Here is a 15,738-nt window from a genome sequence, read left to right on the forward strand (position 1 = left end):
TACCACATATAGCAACTAGAAGGATGTGCAACTATGACATACAACTATCTACTGGGGCTTGGGGGGGAGGGAGGAGGATTGGCAATAGATGTTAGCTCAGAGCCGGTCTTCCTCAGCAAAAAGAGGAGGATTAGCATGGATGTTAGCTCAGGGCTGATCTTCCTCACCAAAAAAAAAAAAAAGAAAAGAAAAGAAAAGAAAGAAAGAAAACACTTCAACACAGGAAGTGCTTAGATTACTTGATAATACTCCAAACAAATAATAAGCGGCCTCAGGTAGAGCATTTCTTCATTTGAGATGCCCACTTTGAGCCCCTAACGCATCAGGTCTGTGGCTCACACCACTCCTGGCCCTTGTGGAGAAGAGGCCGTGAATGGAAGGAGCTGCTCTGTATTAGTGTCCTTCCAGCTCCAGGAAAAAACCAGGTCCCTGGACGGGGCCACACTATCTGATCCAGTGCATATAAACCATCAAACAACTTAAGAATAATCAACGGCTTAACTTTAAACACTTTTTAATTTTAACAGAGCCATGATAGTAACTATACCGAGAACTTAACTTTGGTTTGAAGTGAAAAAAAAATGATATTAAAAGATTAAGCTCCTACTATATGAAATTTACAACAAAACGTTTCACGACAAAGGTTAAACACACTTACCTTTAAATTTTGATCTAATGTTTGCCAGCTCTTTGTTTATTCTCTTTATTTCTGCTTCTTTACTTTTGCCTAAAAAGAGAGAACACAAATACATTCTTACTTTAATTGATTTCTAAACACTTTAATTGATTTCTAAACAAACACCCATTCACTGACAAGACCGACATATCCCAATTAAAGGCAGAATCACTGCTTTTAGGAGCCCACGGAAAGAAGCAATCGGCCTCCAACCAAAGCCAGTGCGGAGGCAGCTGAGGCAGAAGCCTGGGCCCTGACCCAGCCCAGTGTGGCCTTCCCAGGTCAGGGTGGGGAAAGTCCATAAGCGCCACACAGGAAAGCAGCCACTACACACGGGGAGGGGATCTCTGGCGCCATTTTTAATTCCACCTTTGCACCACAGTTCTGGAATTGGAAGCACTCAAAAACCTGCTGAATGTTTTCCACAATACATCATTATCAGCTAACAGTTTACTCCTAAAATTGACTTTTACTGCCACAGATAATTTTTCAAAGTATAAAGTTTCAACTACTGCAGGCTTCCAATTTTCTTTCCTTATGAAATCCACCAGCCTACAAAATCTGATAAGTCCACTTTTATAATATTCACTGAAGTTTGGGAATGCTTCATTATATGAAAAAAGGACGAAAGGTACATTACATATATGACAAACTTTAGCTGCATCCTAGATCTATTGCTAAATTGGCCTTAACTCAACAAACATTTGCACATATCAAATGTGTCCGACGTGGACTGGAGATCAAACCATATTCAGTTTTATTCCACCTTGACTAAGTGTGGAAACTGAGGCCTAGAGAGCACATATGATTTTTCGAGGTCTACACATCTTAACAAGTACTGTAAAAATATAAGAAATTATTCACCACACAGGATAAGATGAGTTGTATGCAAAAACAAGTCTGTGTAAATTTCTATCACTTTTTGAAAGAAGGAATAAAGTTTACTATTAAAGACCCTCTCCAGGCGAGTCCCTGGTTTAGTGACTATATTTTCAGTGGGAGGAAAGGCTTCCACCACCCCCAGAACACTGCCAGCCCCGGGTGCCCACAGATGCCGAGACACTGGGCTCACCTGTGCCCTCCTCCAGAAATGCCATCCACTCGGCTCAGCCTCCATCGCCGCTCCTTTTGGAACTTATCTCGCCTCCCTCAGCAAGGCAAGCTCCCTCTCTCCAGGACACTCCCAGAACATCATTTATCTTTTACTACTAACTTGCTAATAAATAGGGCTTAATATTTGCTGAATTAAAGGAACATTCCTTTGAGCCAATCCTACCCTAGAAAAGCCCCAAGGGAGCAGGTGGTCAGGACAGCGCCGTGGGGCAGGCTCACTCACCAGGCACTGTTCGGGGTGCTGGGACTTGGGTTAAAGTAACACTTCCTGCCCTTGGGGAGCTGCCGTTCCAGTTGGGGGAGAGGGTGGGGGCTGGAGACCTTTAACAAAACAAGGACAGCAGTCAGCTCTGGGGAACGAGGAGTGCAGGCTGGGAGGAGATGCCCAAACCTCCTTCGCCAGCCACTCTCTCCTCCCAGCCCTGACCTCGTGCGGCAGGAGAGCCGCTCACAGCAGTGCCCCAGTTCCTTCATCTGTAAGAAGCTGAGCAGCTGAAGGCCCCCTGAGAAATTAAGGGGCACCGCGTGGAGCAGTGGGCCTGATGCCACTGGGTGGCAAGTCAAAGGCAAACTTTTCCTTAAATTTTTCTCAAAAAGTACTGTCGTTGCTGAAGTAGGCTTTTTGGACCTGGCCAAAAAGGGCCATGAAAACAATGTCTTGGGAGCCTTCTGACACGCTCACAAAGACTGCAGGCAGCTTCACACAGCCTGGACCGGACAGGCAAAGCACTGCACACAGGAGGGCATGCGTGTGGGTGCACATACGCATGCCTGCGTGCGTGCCTGTGTGTGCCCGTGTTCGTGTGTGCATGTGTGCGTGTGCGTGTGCCTGACAAGGGGTCCAGGAATCTGGGTCTGTGCTCCTCCCTCTGGTGTGTGCACTCTACTCTACCTACCCAAGCCCTAGGGAAAAAGAGACCCCGCCCCACCCCGTGGCAGGAACTTACGCTGTGCAGAGAGTCAAAAGGGGTCAGATCTAGAGCAGAAATAATAAAAAGACTGGGAAGCAGTGGAAAGAAGAAATAATGTTAAATGAGCTAAATCACCTTCATCAGGGGAATCTATAGATATCACTCAAGATTGACAAATCATGAAATAAAACTAAAAGTACATAATTTAGCATATAGGGGAACCACTGGGAGCAACAGAAATAAATTGTTAAACTGCACTCCCTCTGTGGAACAAGACAGGGCTGGGGCAAGAAGCTAGAAGTTTTCATCCAAAGCTTGTTCTTTAATTGGCCAATTTACAACACACACACACACACATTTTTTTTTTAATCAGGGCAGGTTGTGTTCTCCCTGAGAGGCACAGGCATATGATGATAAGAGTGGGCTTTGGAGCCAAGCATGAGAGGCTGGAATCCAAGAGCAGCCTTTAATTCGCTCTGCAACCAAGGGGGAAGTTCCTTTACATCTCTGAGCGCAGTTCCCTCAAAAGGAAAATCACCAAAAGCCACAAGATCTCATGACAATACATCTGTGCAAGAGAAGGTGGAGAAAAGAATGGCGTACCAGCCAGACCTGAGGAAAGAAGAGCCCCAAGCAGAACCAGGTTACCTCAAAGGGCTGAGTGCGAGGACCGTGGGCTGGAGCAGCCTGGCCCCTGGGCCTCCAGCTGAGCAGAGCCTCTGGGCCAGGAGTCCACACTGAGCGAGAGAGGAACACAGCAACAGGCACAGGGAGGGCCCACAGGAGCAGGCAGACAGGGCCAGGGAAGCCAAGTGAAGACAGCAGAGGAGAGAGCACTGTGCGACAGAAAAGCCACCCTGGGCTGTGCCTCCTCTGACATTCAGAAAACTCATTTCATATAAAAATAAGCAACAGGAAAGTACTGAGGTCAAATTCCATACAAAGCGACTATAAGAAAAAAGGAGAACAAACAACAGAATAATGGACATTGTTCCTACAAACAATGAAAGCCCCTTGGAAAGATGTCCCCACAGAATAGATCAAAACTGGAGAACTCTATTTCTAAATAAGCTAAAAGATATCAAGAACAATACAGAAGATATTTAAAAATCCATTAGAAAAACTCAGATATCAGGTAACAGAAATCAGGAAAATGAGAAATAAAAAATCATTTCAGAAATGAAGAGGGCCGGCCCCGTGGCTTAGCGGTTAAGTGCGTGCGCTCCACTGCTGGCGGCCCGGGTTCGGATCCCGGGTGCGCACAGACGCACCGCTTCTCTGGCCACGCTGAGGCTGTGTCCCACATACAGCAACTAGAAGGTTGTGCAGCTATGACATACAACTATCTACTGGGGCTTTGGGGGGAAAAAAATAAATAAATAAAATCTTTAATGGCCGGCCCTGTGGCTTGGTGGTTAAGTGTACACGCTGCAATGCTGGTGGCCCGGGTTCGGATCCCGGGTGCGCATCGAGGCACCACTTCTCCATCCATCCTGAGGCCGAGTCCCACATACAGCAACTAGAAGGATGTGCAGCTATGACATACAACTATCTACTGGGGCTTTGGGGGGAAAAAATAAAATAAATAAAATCTTTAAAAAAAAAAAAAAAGAAATGAAGAATAAAAGAATAAACACAACAGAGGTCTCGAGAGGAAGAGAAGATGAAAAGAAAGAAAATTACTTAAATCAAAAAGAAATGAAGAGGGCCGGCCCTGTGGCTTGGTGGTTAAGTGCGCGCGCTGCGATGCTGGTGGCCCGGGTTCGGATCCCGGGTGCGCATCGAAGCACCACTTCTCCATCCATCCTGAGGCCGAGTCCCACGTACAGCAACTAGAAGGATGTGCAGCTATGACATACAACTATCTACTGGGGCTTTGGGGGGAAAAAATAAAATAAATAAAATCTTTAAAAAAAAAAAAAAAAAGAAATGAAGAAACAGATAAAAGATTCAAGACAAAGTGGCAAATACGGAAAACGGACAAAGATGCAACGTATGGACAGTAGGTGTCCCCGAGGAAGACGACCAACTGAGCAGTGGAGCAGACGAACAAGCGTCATTTGAAAACACTTTCCTGAAATTAAACAAAGTAAATAAAAGCTTTAAAACCACATTAAAAAAACACACCACATTCCTGTGAATATCGAGCCCAAATAACATACACCAACATATATCCTAATAAAATTATTGGACTTTAAAGAAAAAAACCCTTTGAATATCTGGGAACAAGAGCAGGCAGCTTACATGAGAAAGAAAATCAGATATCCTCAGACTGTGGCATCACTTTACACCAGAAGAAAAGGGTGAATACACTTAAGATATGCAAAGAAAAGAAACGTGAGACAGGGACTTTATATCCAGCACAATTAGCCTCAAGTGTACCACCTTTATCAACATGCGAGAATTCAGAGACCAACGATGTGCCCCAGGCCCTTCCCGGCACTCCAGAGAGTGAGCTTCTGCCACCCAAAGTTACCAGAGACATTGATCAAAGGATTGAAGGGTCTGCAGGGAGCATTCAGCACTGAAGTGAGGGTGAAAAGGGAGAGCGTGCAGGTAATAGTACACTCTCAGATAATACACTTAGACAATGCACACCTGCTCCCAGGGTGGGGCAGGAGGCGCCTGGTGAGTGCTCATTGACAGTGGCAGGGTCGGAGCCTGTTGTGGGTGCAGCCCAGGGTAAAGTTCATGAGTGATGAGGACACAGTCTAACTGGATCATCCCCAGTGTCCTTGAGATTCCTGGTGTGGAAGAGGTTCAACAGAAAACCCTGGCCATACTGAACTTAAGGATTTTCCTGTGAAGACAAGTATGCGTATCTCCTAGAGCTGTCCTCCAAAGAGGCTCAGAATGATAACATTTGGTAGCCATGAGCACCCCCACACCCAGACTATGGTCTAGGAGCACCATTTCCCACTATACAAAACTAGGCTTCTTGGAGAAATTGCTGGCTCCAAGACTGAGGCAAAGCACACGACGAGCCTGGACTTCTTCCCTATCGAGGATTGTCGAAGACCTCAGACCACCAGGGCCACAGCAAAAACACTCAGCACCCTAAAGAAGAGACTCCATGAGCCAAACGTGGGACAGCCTGAGCTTCAAAAAGGATAAAAAGTGCAATAATCAAAATTCACAAAAACGTTAAAATCCGTGAGTTCAAATTACATTAAAAAGAGAAAACACCAAATTGGTCACCTGACTTCAGAGGATGTTAAGGAACAAGTTATCTTGAAAACTGCTAAATAAAGGGAAAGAAGGAAGCAGCTATCCTGCCTCTCCCACATGAACATCCCCCAGGGAATCAGACAGCACATACAGTGAAGGGTCTCTTTATAAAAGCATCCAACAAATCAGTGAAAAAGAAATTACAGAAGGGGCGTATCACCATTTTGCCTCCCCAAAGGAATGAATGGAGCCAGGCAGGGGACGTGGACAGCTGCCAGCCTCACCAAAAGGGAGTCAGCCAGGGGCTGGCCCCGTGGCTTAGCGGTTAAGTGCACGCGCTCCGCTACTGGCGGCCCGGGTTCGGATCCCGGGCATGCACCAACGCACCACTTGTCCAGCCATGCTGAGGCGGCGTCCCACATACAGCAACTAGAAGATGTGCGACTATGACGTACAACTACCTACTGGGGCTTTGGGGAGAAAAGGAGGGAGAAAAAAAAGAGGAGGATTGGCAATAGATGTTAGCTCAAGGCTGGTCTTCCTCAGCAAAAAGAGGAGGATTGGCATGGATGTTAGCTCAGGGCTGATCTTCCTCACAAGGAAAAAAAAAAAAAAAAGGGGGAGTCAGCCAGCCACAGCACCAGCCCCATATGAAAGAGCAGGGTATCACCTGGAGTCTGGCCAAGGGGTCAGCTACATGTGATCTGGCCTTCGACCCGCTGCCACACAGCCAAGAACATGGGGAAATGCACCATGACCTCTACAACTTCATGTGCCTGCCAGGCCTTCAACAGACCATTGTAGGGAAAAGAAAAGGACGTAGATTAAAAGATTAAAGAACACAAAACGTTTAGAAACAGGAAGACCAAACCATAGTGTTCAGGAGGCATCCTCGGGTGAGAAACGTAAAGAAAACAAAGAGCCCAGCCCTGGTAGTTTTGGGGAAAGGTGAAGGGGACTGGGCATGTGGCAGGGCTTCTGGTGTGGTCACCTGGGTGCAAGTCACAAGGGTGTTTGCCTTATAATAACTCATTAATCTTTAAACATGGGTTTTGTGTGATTTTCTGTATCTGTGTTTTACTTTACAACAAAAAGGAAAAAATAGGAGTAGACTGCTTTGTGAGGCAATGGATTCCCCAACTCCAGAAATGTTCAAGCCGAAGCTGAATGTTCCCCTGCCTCTGGCGGGGTCCCTGGATCCATCTGACCACAGCTTCCCCGGTACAAACCCGAGTGTTCCAAGGGCAGGGGGTGCTGTCCACGCCCCATGTGGCCTATGTTCAAGGCCCCGCAGTTCTGGGCCCTGCTCACCATTCAGCCCCCCTCCCTTAAGGGGAAAGCCCAGTAAGATTCACCAGAGCCCCCCTTCAGGGCACAGAAGGCCATGCCTGCCTTCCCACCCTGGTCCCCAGGCATTCTACTGCCTCTGCAGTAGCCTCCCCTCCACCCCTTCAACTAAGCAGTGAGGCTGTCACCTCTTCAAGAAACCCCCTTCCCCTCCAACAGAGTTAGATACCCCCTTGTCTGTTGCCACAGTGAACGCTAGCCTCCCAGGTACTTCCTCTCACTGTCCCCACCAGCTTCTCCCACCTAAACAGCCTTGCACAGGCACATCCCCCACAGGGCAGGATGGCCAGGGCACCCCTAGGAGGAGAGGCAGGTTTGCCCACCTGGGAACTCAAGAGATGGTGCAGGGACACAGACGGTGGAGGGCCTGGTGCCGGAGCCTACCCCGGTTCAGGTCTGGGCTGTCGCCTCGGTGCCTTCGTCTCATGGTAGAGACACCATCACGAGGATCAAGGAGCACAAGCCCTCACACAGTGCCCAGCACATAAGCCCACAAACACTAGCCCTTAACCAGATGGTAGCTGTTGCTTTTACTCAGCTGAGCAAGGCTGACCCTAAGTGTTAAAGCCTAGAAAAGCCAAAGGGGAATTCCATCGGAGCAAGCTGCCACGCGGGTTCAAAGGCGCCTGTCTGAGGTAGTTTTAAGAAAAATCTAGTATGACTGTGGATGACTGACAATCCATACGCAGATTAACACATCTGAATCAACGATTATGTCCTAAATTTACCAAAATGCCCTGGAAGGAGGCCTCTCCCACTGTGCACGACCAATTCATCACCCTCCACGGGGGAGGACACCTCATCACCCTCCACGGGGGAGGACCCCGTAGAGTAGCCTGTGCACTAGGGCCCATTGGGGCCTTTCCTGGCAAAGGCTACTTCACGCTCCCTCAGGCTACACTTCTCTCCAGGCAGAGGGCCTCACCAACAACCCCAGCCACCCCATATTGCTGGGAGCAGATCTAGCAGAAGATGTTATGTTTTTAGGTAAAGAATTTGCTTGGGTGGGGGGTGGAGGGGTTTACTGCCCTCCCCTGACCTCAGATACAGTCCTGACATGGCAGAGCGGCAGCAGGAGAGCCGGGCCTGCAGCGGTAAGCCCTGCCAGGCTTGTAGTTTGATCTTTGCTCCACACTGAAGAGATTCTCGTCTTTGCCACCCTGCGTCACCTCTACCTAAAATGCAGCAGGTCTGTCAGCCACTGAGGATCTGAGCTTGTAACAGGCAGTTCCCACAGTGGACTTAGGAGCTCTGGTGGCTAATGAGTGACCTAGAGCAGTCCACAAACCACTGCCCAAAAACAAGCTACACTCCGCGCCCAGTGAGTAGCCAAGAATGCACTCTGGGGACGACTTTGATAAAAGCTCTTGGATTTTTAGAATTAGCGTCTCTGGTCATTCTTCTGGAACAACATGCTGGTTAATGATTTCTTCTTGTTTGCAAGCTGAACTAACCAACTGACAGTATTAGTATTCTGGGAAGAGCCCAATTTCGGGAACAAAGAGTACAGGAGGCTATCACAGCTCATTACAAAACACCAAACCACCAGAATCTTAAGGTAATAAATTTGAAATTTACAAATTTTACAAAAGCCTATTTTTGAAGGAAGATATCACTGCTAAAATTATACGTATGAAGGTGGTCAGCACAGTGGTCAACAGAGCAAACTCTGCAATCAAGCCTGGATTGGAATGTCATTCCCTGTCTGATTGGCTATGTGACACTGGGCCATCAACTTAACCTCTCTCCATTTCAGTTTCTCCTTCATCAAATAGAAGTACCATCCATCAAAGGGCTGCGATGAGGACCACACAAGATAACAATGAAGAACCAGACACGAAACACAGTCTTGCCCAAATAGGCTGTCAATGATCACCATTGGGGATATTCTCTACATTTTCTCTTTATTAATGCCCAGGAAGGATGGGCCTCAGAACAGAAATCCTCAACAACAACAAATGGGAATAAAAGATTTCAAAGTAGATTAAAAGCTGTTATGCCACAGAAGATAAAGCCACATTTGAGTCTGACAAACGTTAACTGGTATATCTTTTTTTAATAGCTATAATTATTGAGATACAATTCATATATCATACAATTCACTCATTTAAAGCATATAATTCAATGGCTTTTAGTATATTCAGAGTTACGCATCCATCACGACGATCTAATTTCAGAAAATTTTCATCTCCCCAAAAAGACCCATACCCATTAGCAGTCACTCACCAACCCCTCCCTCCTCCAGCCCCTGGCAACCACTAATCTACTTTCTATCTCTATAGATTTACCTCTTCTAAACATTTCATGTAAATAGAATCATACATTGTGTGATCTTTCTGACTGGCTCCTTTCACTTAGTATAATGTTTTCAAGGTTGCATGAATCGGTACTTCATCCCTTTTTATTGCTGAATAATATCGCATTATATGCACATACCACATTTTGTTATCCATTCACCATTTGATGGATTTTGGGGTTGTTTCTACTTTTTGGCTATTATGAATAATGTTGCTATGAACATTTATGTAAAAGCTTTTGTGTGAACATATGTTTTCATTTCTCTTGGGTGAACACTTAAGAGTGGACTTGCTGGGCCGGCCCAGTGGCGCAAGTGGTTAAGTGTGCACACTCCAGTGCAGCGGCCTGGGGTTCGCCGGTTCGGATCCCGGGCGTGCACCGACACACTACTTGTAGAGCCATGCTGTGGCGGCGTCCCATATAAAGTAGAGGAAGATGGGCATGGATGTTAGCTCAGGGCCAATCTTCCTCAGCAAAAAGAAGAGGATTGGCATCAGATGTTAGCTCAGTGCTGATCTTCCTCACAAAAAAAAAAAAAAGTGGACTGCTGGCTCATACAATGATTCTATGTTGAACATTTTTGAGAAACTGACAAGATGTCTTCCCAAAGGGCAGCACCATTTTACAACACCACTAGAAAAGAATGAGGGTTCCAATTTCTCCACAACTTGCCAACATTTGTTACTGTCCTTCTCCTTGTTATAGCCATCCTAGTGAGTGTGAAGAGGTATCTCATTGTGGTTTTGATTTCCATTTGTCTGATGGCTTTTAATGTGCTTACTGCATTTATATATCTACTTTGGAGAAATATATATTCAAATACTTTATCTGTTTTTAATTGGGTTATTCATCATATCACTGAGTTCTTCATATATTGTGGATACAAGCCCTTTATCAGATACACAATTTTCAAGTATCTTCTCTCATTCTTGGGTTGTCTCTTCACTTTCTTGATAGCATTTTGCAGCACAAAAGTTTTTAATTCTGATGAAGTCTAATTTATTTTTTTTATCACTTGTACTTTTGTTGTCATATCTAAGAAACCATTTCCCAAGGTCACAAAGATATACTCCTATGTTTTCTTGTAAGAGTTTTATAACTTTAGCTTTTGCATTTAGGTTTATGATCCATTCTGAGTTAATGTTTGCGTATGGTGTGAGGCAGGAGTCCAATTTCACTCTTTTGCATGTGGATATCCAGTTATCCCAGCACCATTTGTTTAAAAGACTGTTCTTTTCTCCTACCAAATTGTCTTGGCGCTCTTGTCAAAAATCAATTGACCCAAAATGTAAAGGTTTATTTCTGCACTCTCAATATTATTTCATTGATCTACATATCTGTCCTTATACCAGAACAACACTGTCTTGATCACTCTGTGTTAAGCTCTGGAATAGGGAAATGAATCCTCCAACTCTGTTCTACTTTTTCAAGATTGTTTTGACTCCTCTGGGTCTCTTGCATTTCTATATGAATTTTAAGATCACTCTCAGCTAAAAAGGCACCTAGGATTTTTTTTTTTATAAGGATTGCATTAAATCTATAGATCAGTTGGGGATTATTGATACCTTAACAATATTAAGTCTTCCAGTACATGAACATGAGATGTCTCTCCATTTATTTAGGACTCCTTTACTTCCTCTCAACAATATTTTGCAGTTAAGTATACAAGCCTTGCATTTTTGTTAAAACTTATTCCTACATATTTTATTCTTTTTGACGCTATTGGAAACGGAATTGTTTCCTTCATTGCTGGTGTATAGAAATACAGTTGATTTTTCTGTATTGGTTTTATACCCTGCAACTTGCTGAACTCATTTATAATTCTAATCTAAGATTCTTTAGTATTTCCTATATGCAGGACAATGTCAAATACACATCGAGATCATTCTACCTATTCCTTTCCAACCTGGATGCCTCTTATTCCTTTTTCACTTGTAACTGCCCAGGCTAGAACTTCCAGTACAATACTAAATAGAAGCAGCGAGAGCAAACATCCTTGTCATGTTCCTGATCTTAGGGGGAAACATTCAGTCTTTCACCATTAAGCAGGATCTTAGCTGTGGATTTTTCATAGATATCTTTTATCAAGTCAAGGAAGTTCCCTTCTATTTCTAGTTTGTTGAGTGTTTTTATCATAAAAGTGTATTGGGTTTCGTTAAATGTTTTTTCTGCATCTATTGATATGACCATGTGTCTTTGGTTCTTTATTGTATAATATGGTCAATTACACTGCTTTTCAGATGTTAAGCCAACCTTGAATTCCTGGGATAAATCTCACTTGGACCTGGTGTATAATCTTTTTTATATGCTGCTGGACTCAGTTAGCTAGTATTTGATTGAGGATTTTGACTTCGACATTCACAATGGATATGGCCTGTAGTTTTCTTTCCCATGATGTCTTTGTCTGGCTTTGTTAGGGTAATACTCACAGAATGAGTTGGGAAGTATTCCCTCCTCCTCTATTTTTCAAAGAGTTTGTAAAGGATTAGTATTGATTATTTAAGAGCTTGGTAGAATTCACCAGTGAAGCCATCTGGGTCAGGGTTTGTTCCTGTGGGAAGTTTTTAAATTACTAATTCAACCTCTTTACCTGTTACAAATCTACTCAAATATTTCTTCTTGAGTCAGTTTCAGCTATTCGTGTCTTTCTAGGAATTTCTCCATCTTATCTAAGTTATCTAATTTTTCATACAATTATTCATGGTATTCCATTATAATCCTTTTTATTTCTGTCAAATCAGTAGCAATGTCCCTTCTTTCATTCCCGATTTTAGTAACTTGAGCGTTCTCTCTTTTCTTTTCTTGGTCAGTCTAGCTAAAACTTTGTCAGTTTTGCTGATCTTTTCAAAGAACGAATCTTTGATCTAATTTTTGTAATTTTCTTCTTTCTGAACACTTGAGTTTTGTTTGCTCTTCTTTTTCTGGTTTCTTAAGGTGGAATATTAGGTTAATGATTTGAGATCTTTTTTAATGTAGGTATTTACAGCCATAAATTTCCACCAAGCACTGCTTTCACTGCATCCCATAAGTTTTGGTATGTTGTGTTTTTATTTTGATTTATCTCAAAGTATTTTTTTATTCTCCCTTGTTTTCTTCTTTGACCCACTGGTTATTTAGAAGTGTGTTTAATTTCCACATATTAGTGAATTTACCAAATTTCCTCCTGTTACTGATTTCTAATTTCTCCATTGTGGTTGGAGAACATACTTTGTAGATTTCAATCCTTTTAAATTTATTAAGGTTTTTTTTATGGCATAACATACAGTCTACTCTGAAGAACGTTCCATGTGCACTTGAGAACAACGTATGCATTCTGCTCTTGCAGGCTGGAGCAGTCTCTATATGTCTATTAGGTTCAGTTGGTTTAGAGTGTTGTTCTAGTCTTCTATTCATTGCTGATCTTCCGTCTAGTTGTATCTATTCCTGAAAGTAGAGTATTGAAGTCTCAAACTATTATTGTTGAATTATCTATTTCCCCCATCAATTCTTCATGTATTTTGCTTCATGTATTTGGGGCTCTGTTATTAGGTATACATATGTCCATAATTGATATATCTTCTTGAGATATTTACTCTTTATCATTATAAAATGTTCTTCTATGTCTCCAGTAATAATTTTTATCTTAAAATCTATTTTGTCTGATATTAGCATACCACTCCAGCTCTCTTCTGGTTACTATTTGCAGGGCATATCATTTTCTTCCTTTCATTTGTATCTTTTAATCTACATTGTCTCTTGAAGACAGTATATAGTTGGCTCATGTTTTTTTTAATCCATTCTGCCAATCTGCCTTTTAATTCAAGTGTTTAATCCATTTACATTAAGATAATTACTGATAACATAGGATTTACATCTGCCATTCTGCTATATTTTCTATATGTCTTATGTCTTTGTTCCTGTATTATTCCATCACTGTCTTCTTCTGTGTTAAATACATATTTTTTAATGCACCATTTAATTCCCTTTTTTCTTTTATTTTTTTTTTAGTTACTTTCTTAGTAGTTGCCTGAGGATTATAATTAACATCTTAACTTAAAACAATCTAGTTTGGGTTAATACAAACTTAATTTTTTTTTTTTTATAATTTTATTTATTTATTTATTTTCCCCCCAAAGCCCCAGTAGATAGTTGTATGTCATAGCTGCACATCCTTCTAGTTGCTGTATGTGGGACACGGCCTCAGCATGGCCGGAGAAGCGGTATGTCGGTGTGCGCCCGGGATCCGAACCCGGGCCGCCAGCAGCAGAGCGCGCGCACTTAACCGCTAAGCCACGGGGGCCGGCCCAATACAAACTTAATTTTAACAGTATAGAGAAATATTGCTCCATGGGCCGGCCCCGTGGCTTGGTGGTTAAGTGTGCGCACTCCGATGCTGGTGGCCCGGGGTTCGGATCCCGGGCGTGCACCAAGGCACCACTTCTCTGTCCATCCTGAGGCCGAGTTCCACATACAGCAACTAGAAGGATGTGCAGCTATGACATACAACTATCTACTGGGGCTTTGGGGGGAAAAATAAATAAATAAATAAAATCTTTAAAAAAAAAAAAAAAAAAAAAGAAATATTGCTCCAATATAGCTCCATTTCCCCCCCTCTTTTGTGCTATTATCGTCATACAAATTACATCTTTATACATTATAAGCCCATCAGTACACTTTTATTTAAACTATTAAAATCAATTAAAATTGTCTTATGTAGTTGTCTTTTAAGTCAAATAGAAGACAAACATATACTTACACTGTCTTTTATATTTACCTATGTAGTTGTCTTCAATATTGCTCTTTACTTCTTCATGTATGCTACCATCTACTGTCCTCTCATTTCAGTTTGAAGCACTCCCTTAGGTATTTATTGTAGAGCAGGTCAGCTGGCAACAAATTTCCTCATTCTTGTTTATTTAGCAATATCTTAATTTCTCCATTTTTGAAGGATGGTTTTGCTGGATACAGAATTCCTGATTGACAGTCTTTTCCTTTCAGCATTTTACATATGTCAGCCCACTGCCTTCTCATCTCCATGGTTATGGATGAGAAGCTAGCTGTTAATCTTGAAGATCTCCTGAAGATGATGAGTCATTTTCCTCTTGCTGCTTTCAAGATTATCCCTTTGTCCCTGTCTTCCAGTAGTTTGACTAGGATGTGTCTATGTATTGATCTCCTTGAGTTTATCCTACTTGGAGGTCTTCTTGGATGTGTAGATTAATGTTTGTCACCAAATTTGAGGAATTTACATCTTCAAATATTCTTTCTGCACCCTTCTCCTTCTCCACTCTTTATGAGACTCCAATTATGCATATATCAGTATGCCTGATGGTGTTCCACAGGTCTCTGAGGCTCTGTTCATTTTTCTTCATTCTTTTTACTGTCTATTCCTTAGACTGGGTCTACACTTACTTTAATATACATCTTAAATTAATTATCTTAACAAATCTATTCTCAAATTCACTGATTCTCTCTTCTGCCAGCTCAAATCTGCTATTTAGCCCCTCTAGCTATTGTATTTTCAACTCCAGAATTTCTATTTGTTTTTTTTTTTAATAAATTCTACCTCTTCATTGATATTCTCTATCTGGTGAAACATCATTCTCATATTCTCCTTTAGTTCTTTTGACATGGTTTCTTTTAGTTCTTGGAACATATTTATAACAGCCAATTTAAAGTCCTTGTCTAGTAAGTTCAACATCTGGACCCTTTCAAGGATAGTTTCTATTGACTACTTTTTTTCCTGTGTAAAGACCATATTTTCCTGTTTCTTTGTGCCTCTCGATTTCTTATTGAAAACTGGGTATTTTAGATAAGGCACTGTGGCAACTCTGGAAATCAGACTGCCCCCCCTTCCCAGGGACTGGTGTTGCCATTTGCTGTTACTGTTGTTGTTGTTGCTGCTATTGCTGTTGCTTGTTTCATGACTTTCCTGAGCTAGTTCTGTAAAGTCTATAATTCTCTATCATTTACAGCTCCTAAAGTCTTTGCTTAGTTAGCTTAATGGTCAGTTACTGACTGGTCAGGGATTTGCTTAAATGCCTTGAACCAAAAAGTGTCCCAGACATTGCCAAGAAACTGTATGTGTTGAGGCACATCTTCAAAACTCAGACAGTTACAACTCTGCCTTTGCTTTCACTTCTTATTTGCACAGGGACTCAAGATTAGCCAGAAACTGGTGCCCTCTCAAGACTTTCCTTGGCATATGCACAGTCCTGCACATGTGCAGCCTTCTAACTCCACAGG

The 15,738-nt window shown here is 42.7% G+C and overlaps 1 protein-coding gene across 1 annotated transcript in view; it reads right to left on the bottom strand.

Moving 5' to 3' along the window:
• Positions 1-15,738, bottom strand: part of AP2A2 (adaptor related protein complex 2 subunit alpha 2) — a 90,753-nt gene that overhangs the window by 54,828 nt on the left and 20,187 nt on the right. The window contains 1 exon segment of the mRNA XM_087422399.1: positions 659-727. Coding sequence (XP_087278525.1) covers positions 659-727 — 69 coding nt within the window.

This window comes from Ceratotherium simum, chromosome 34, assembly GCF_057802395.1.
Source record: "Ceratotherium simum simum isolate JZ-2026a chromosome 34, ASM5780239v1, whole genome shotgun sequence".
In the NCBI taxonomy this organism is placed as follows: domain Eukaryota; kingdom Metazoa; phylum Chordata; class Mammalia; order Perissodactyla; family Rhinocerotidae; genus Ceratotherium; species Ceratotherium simum.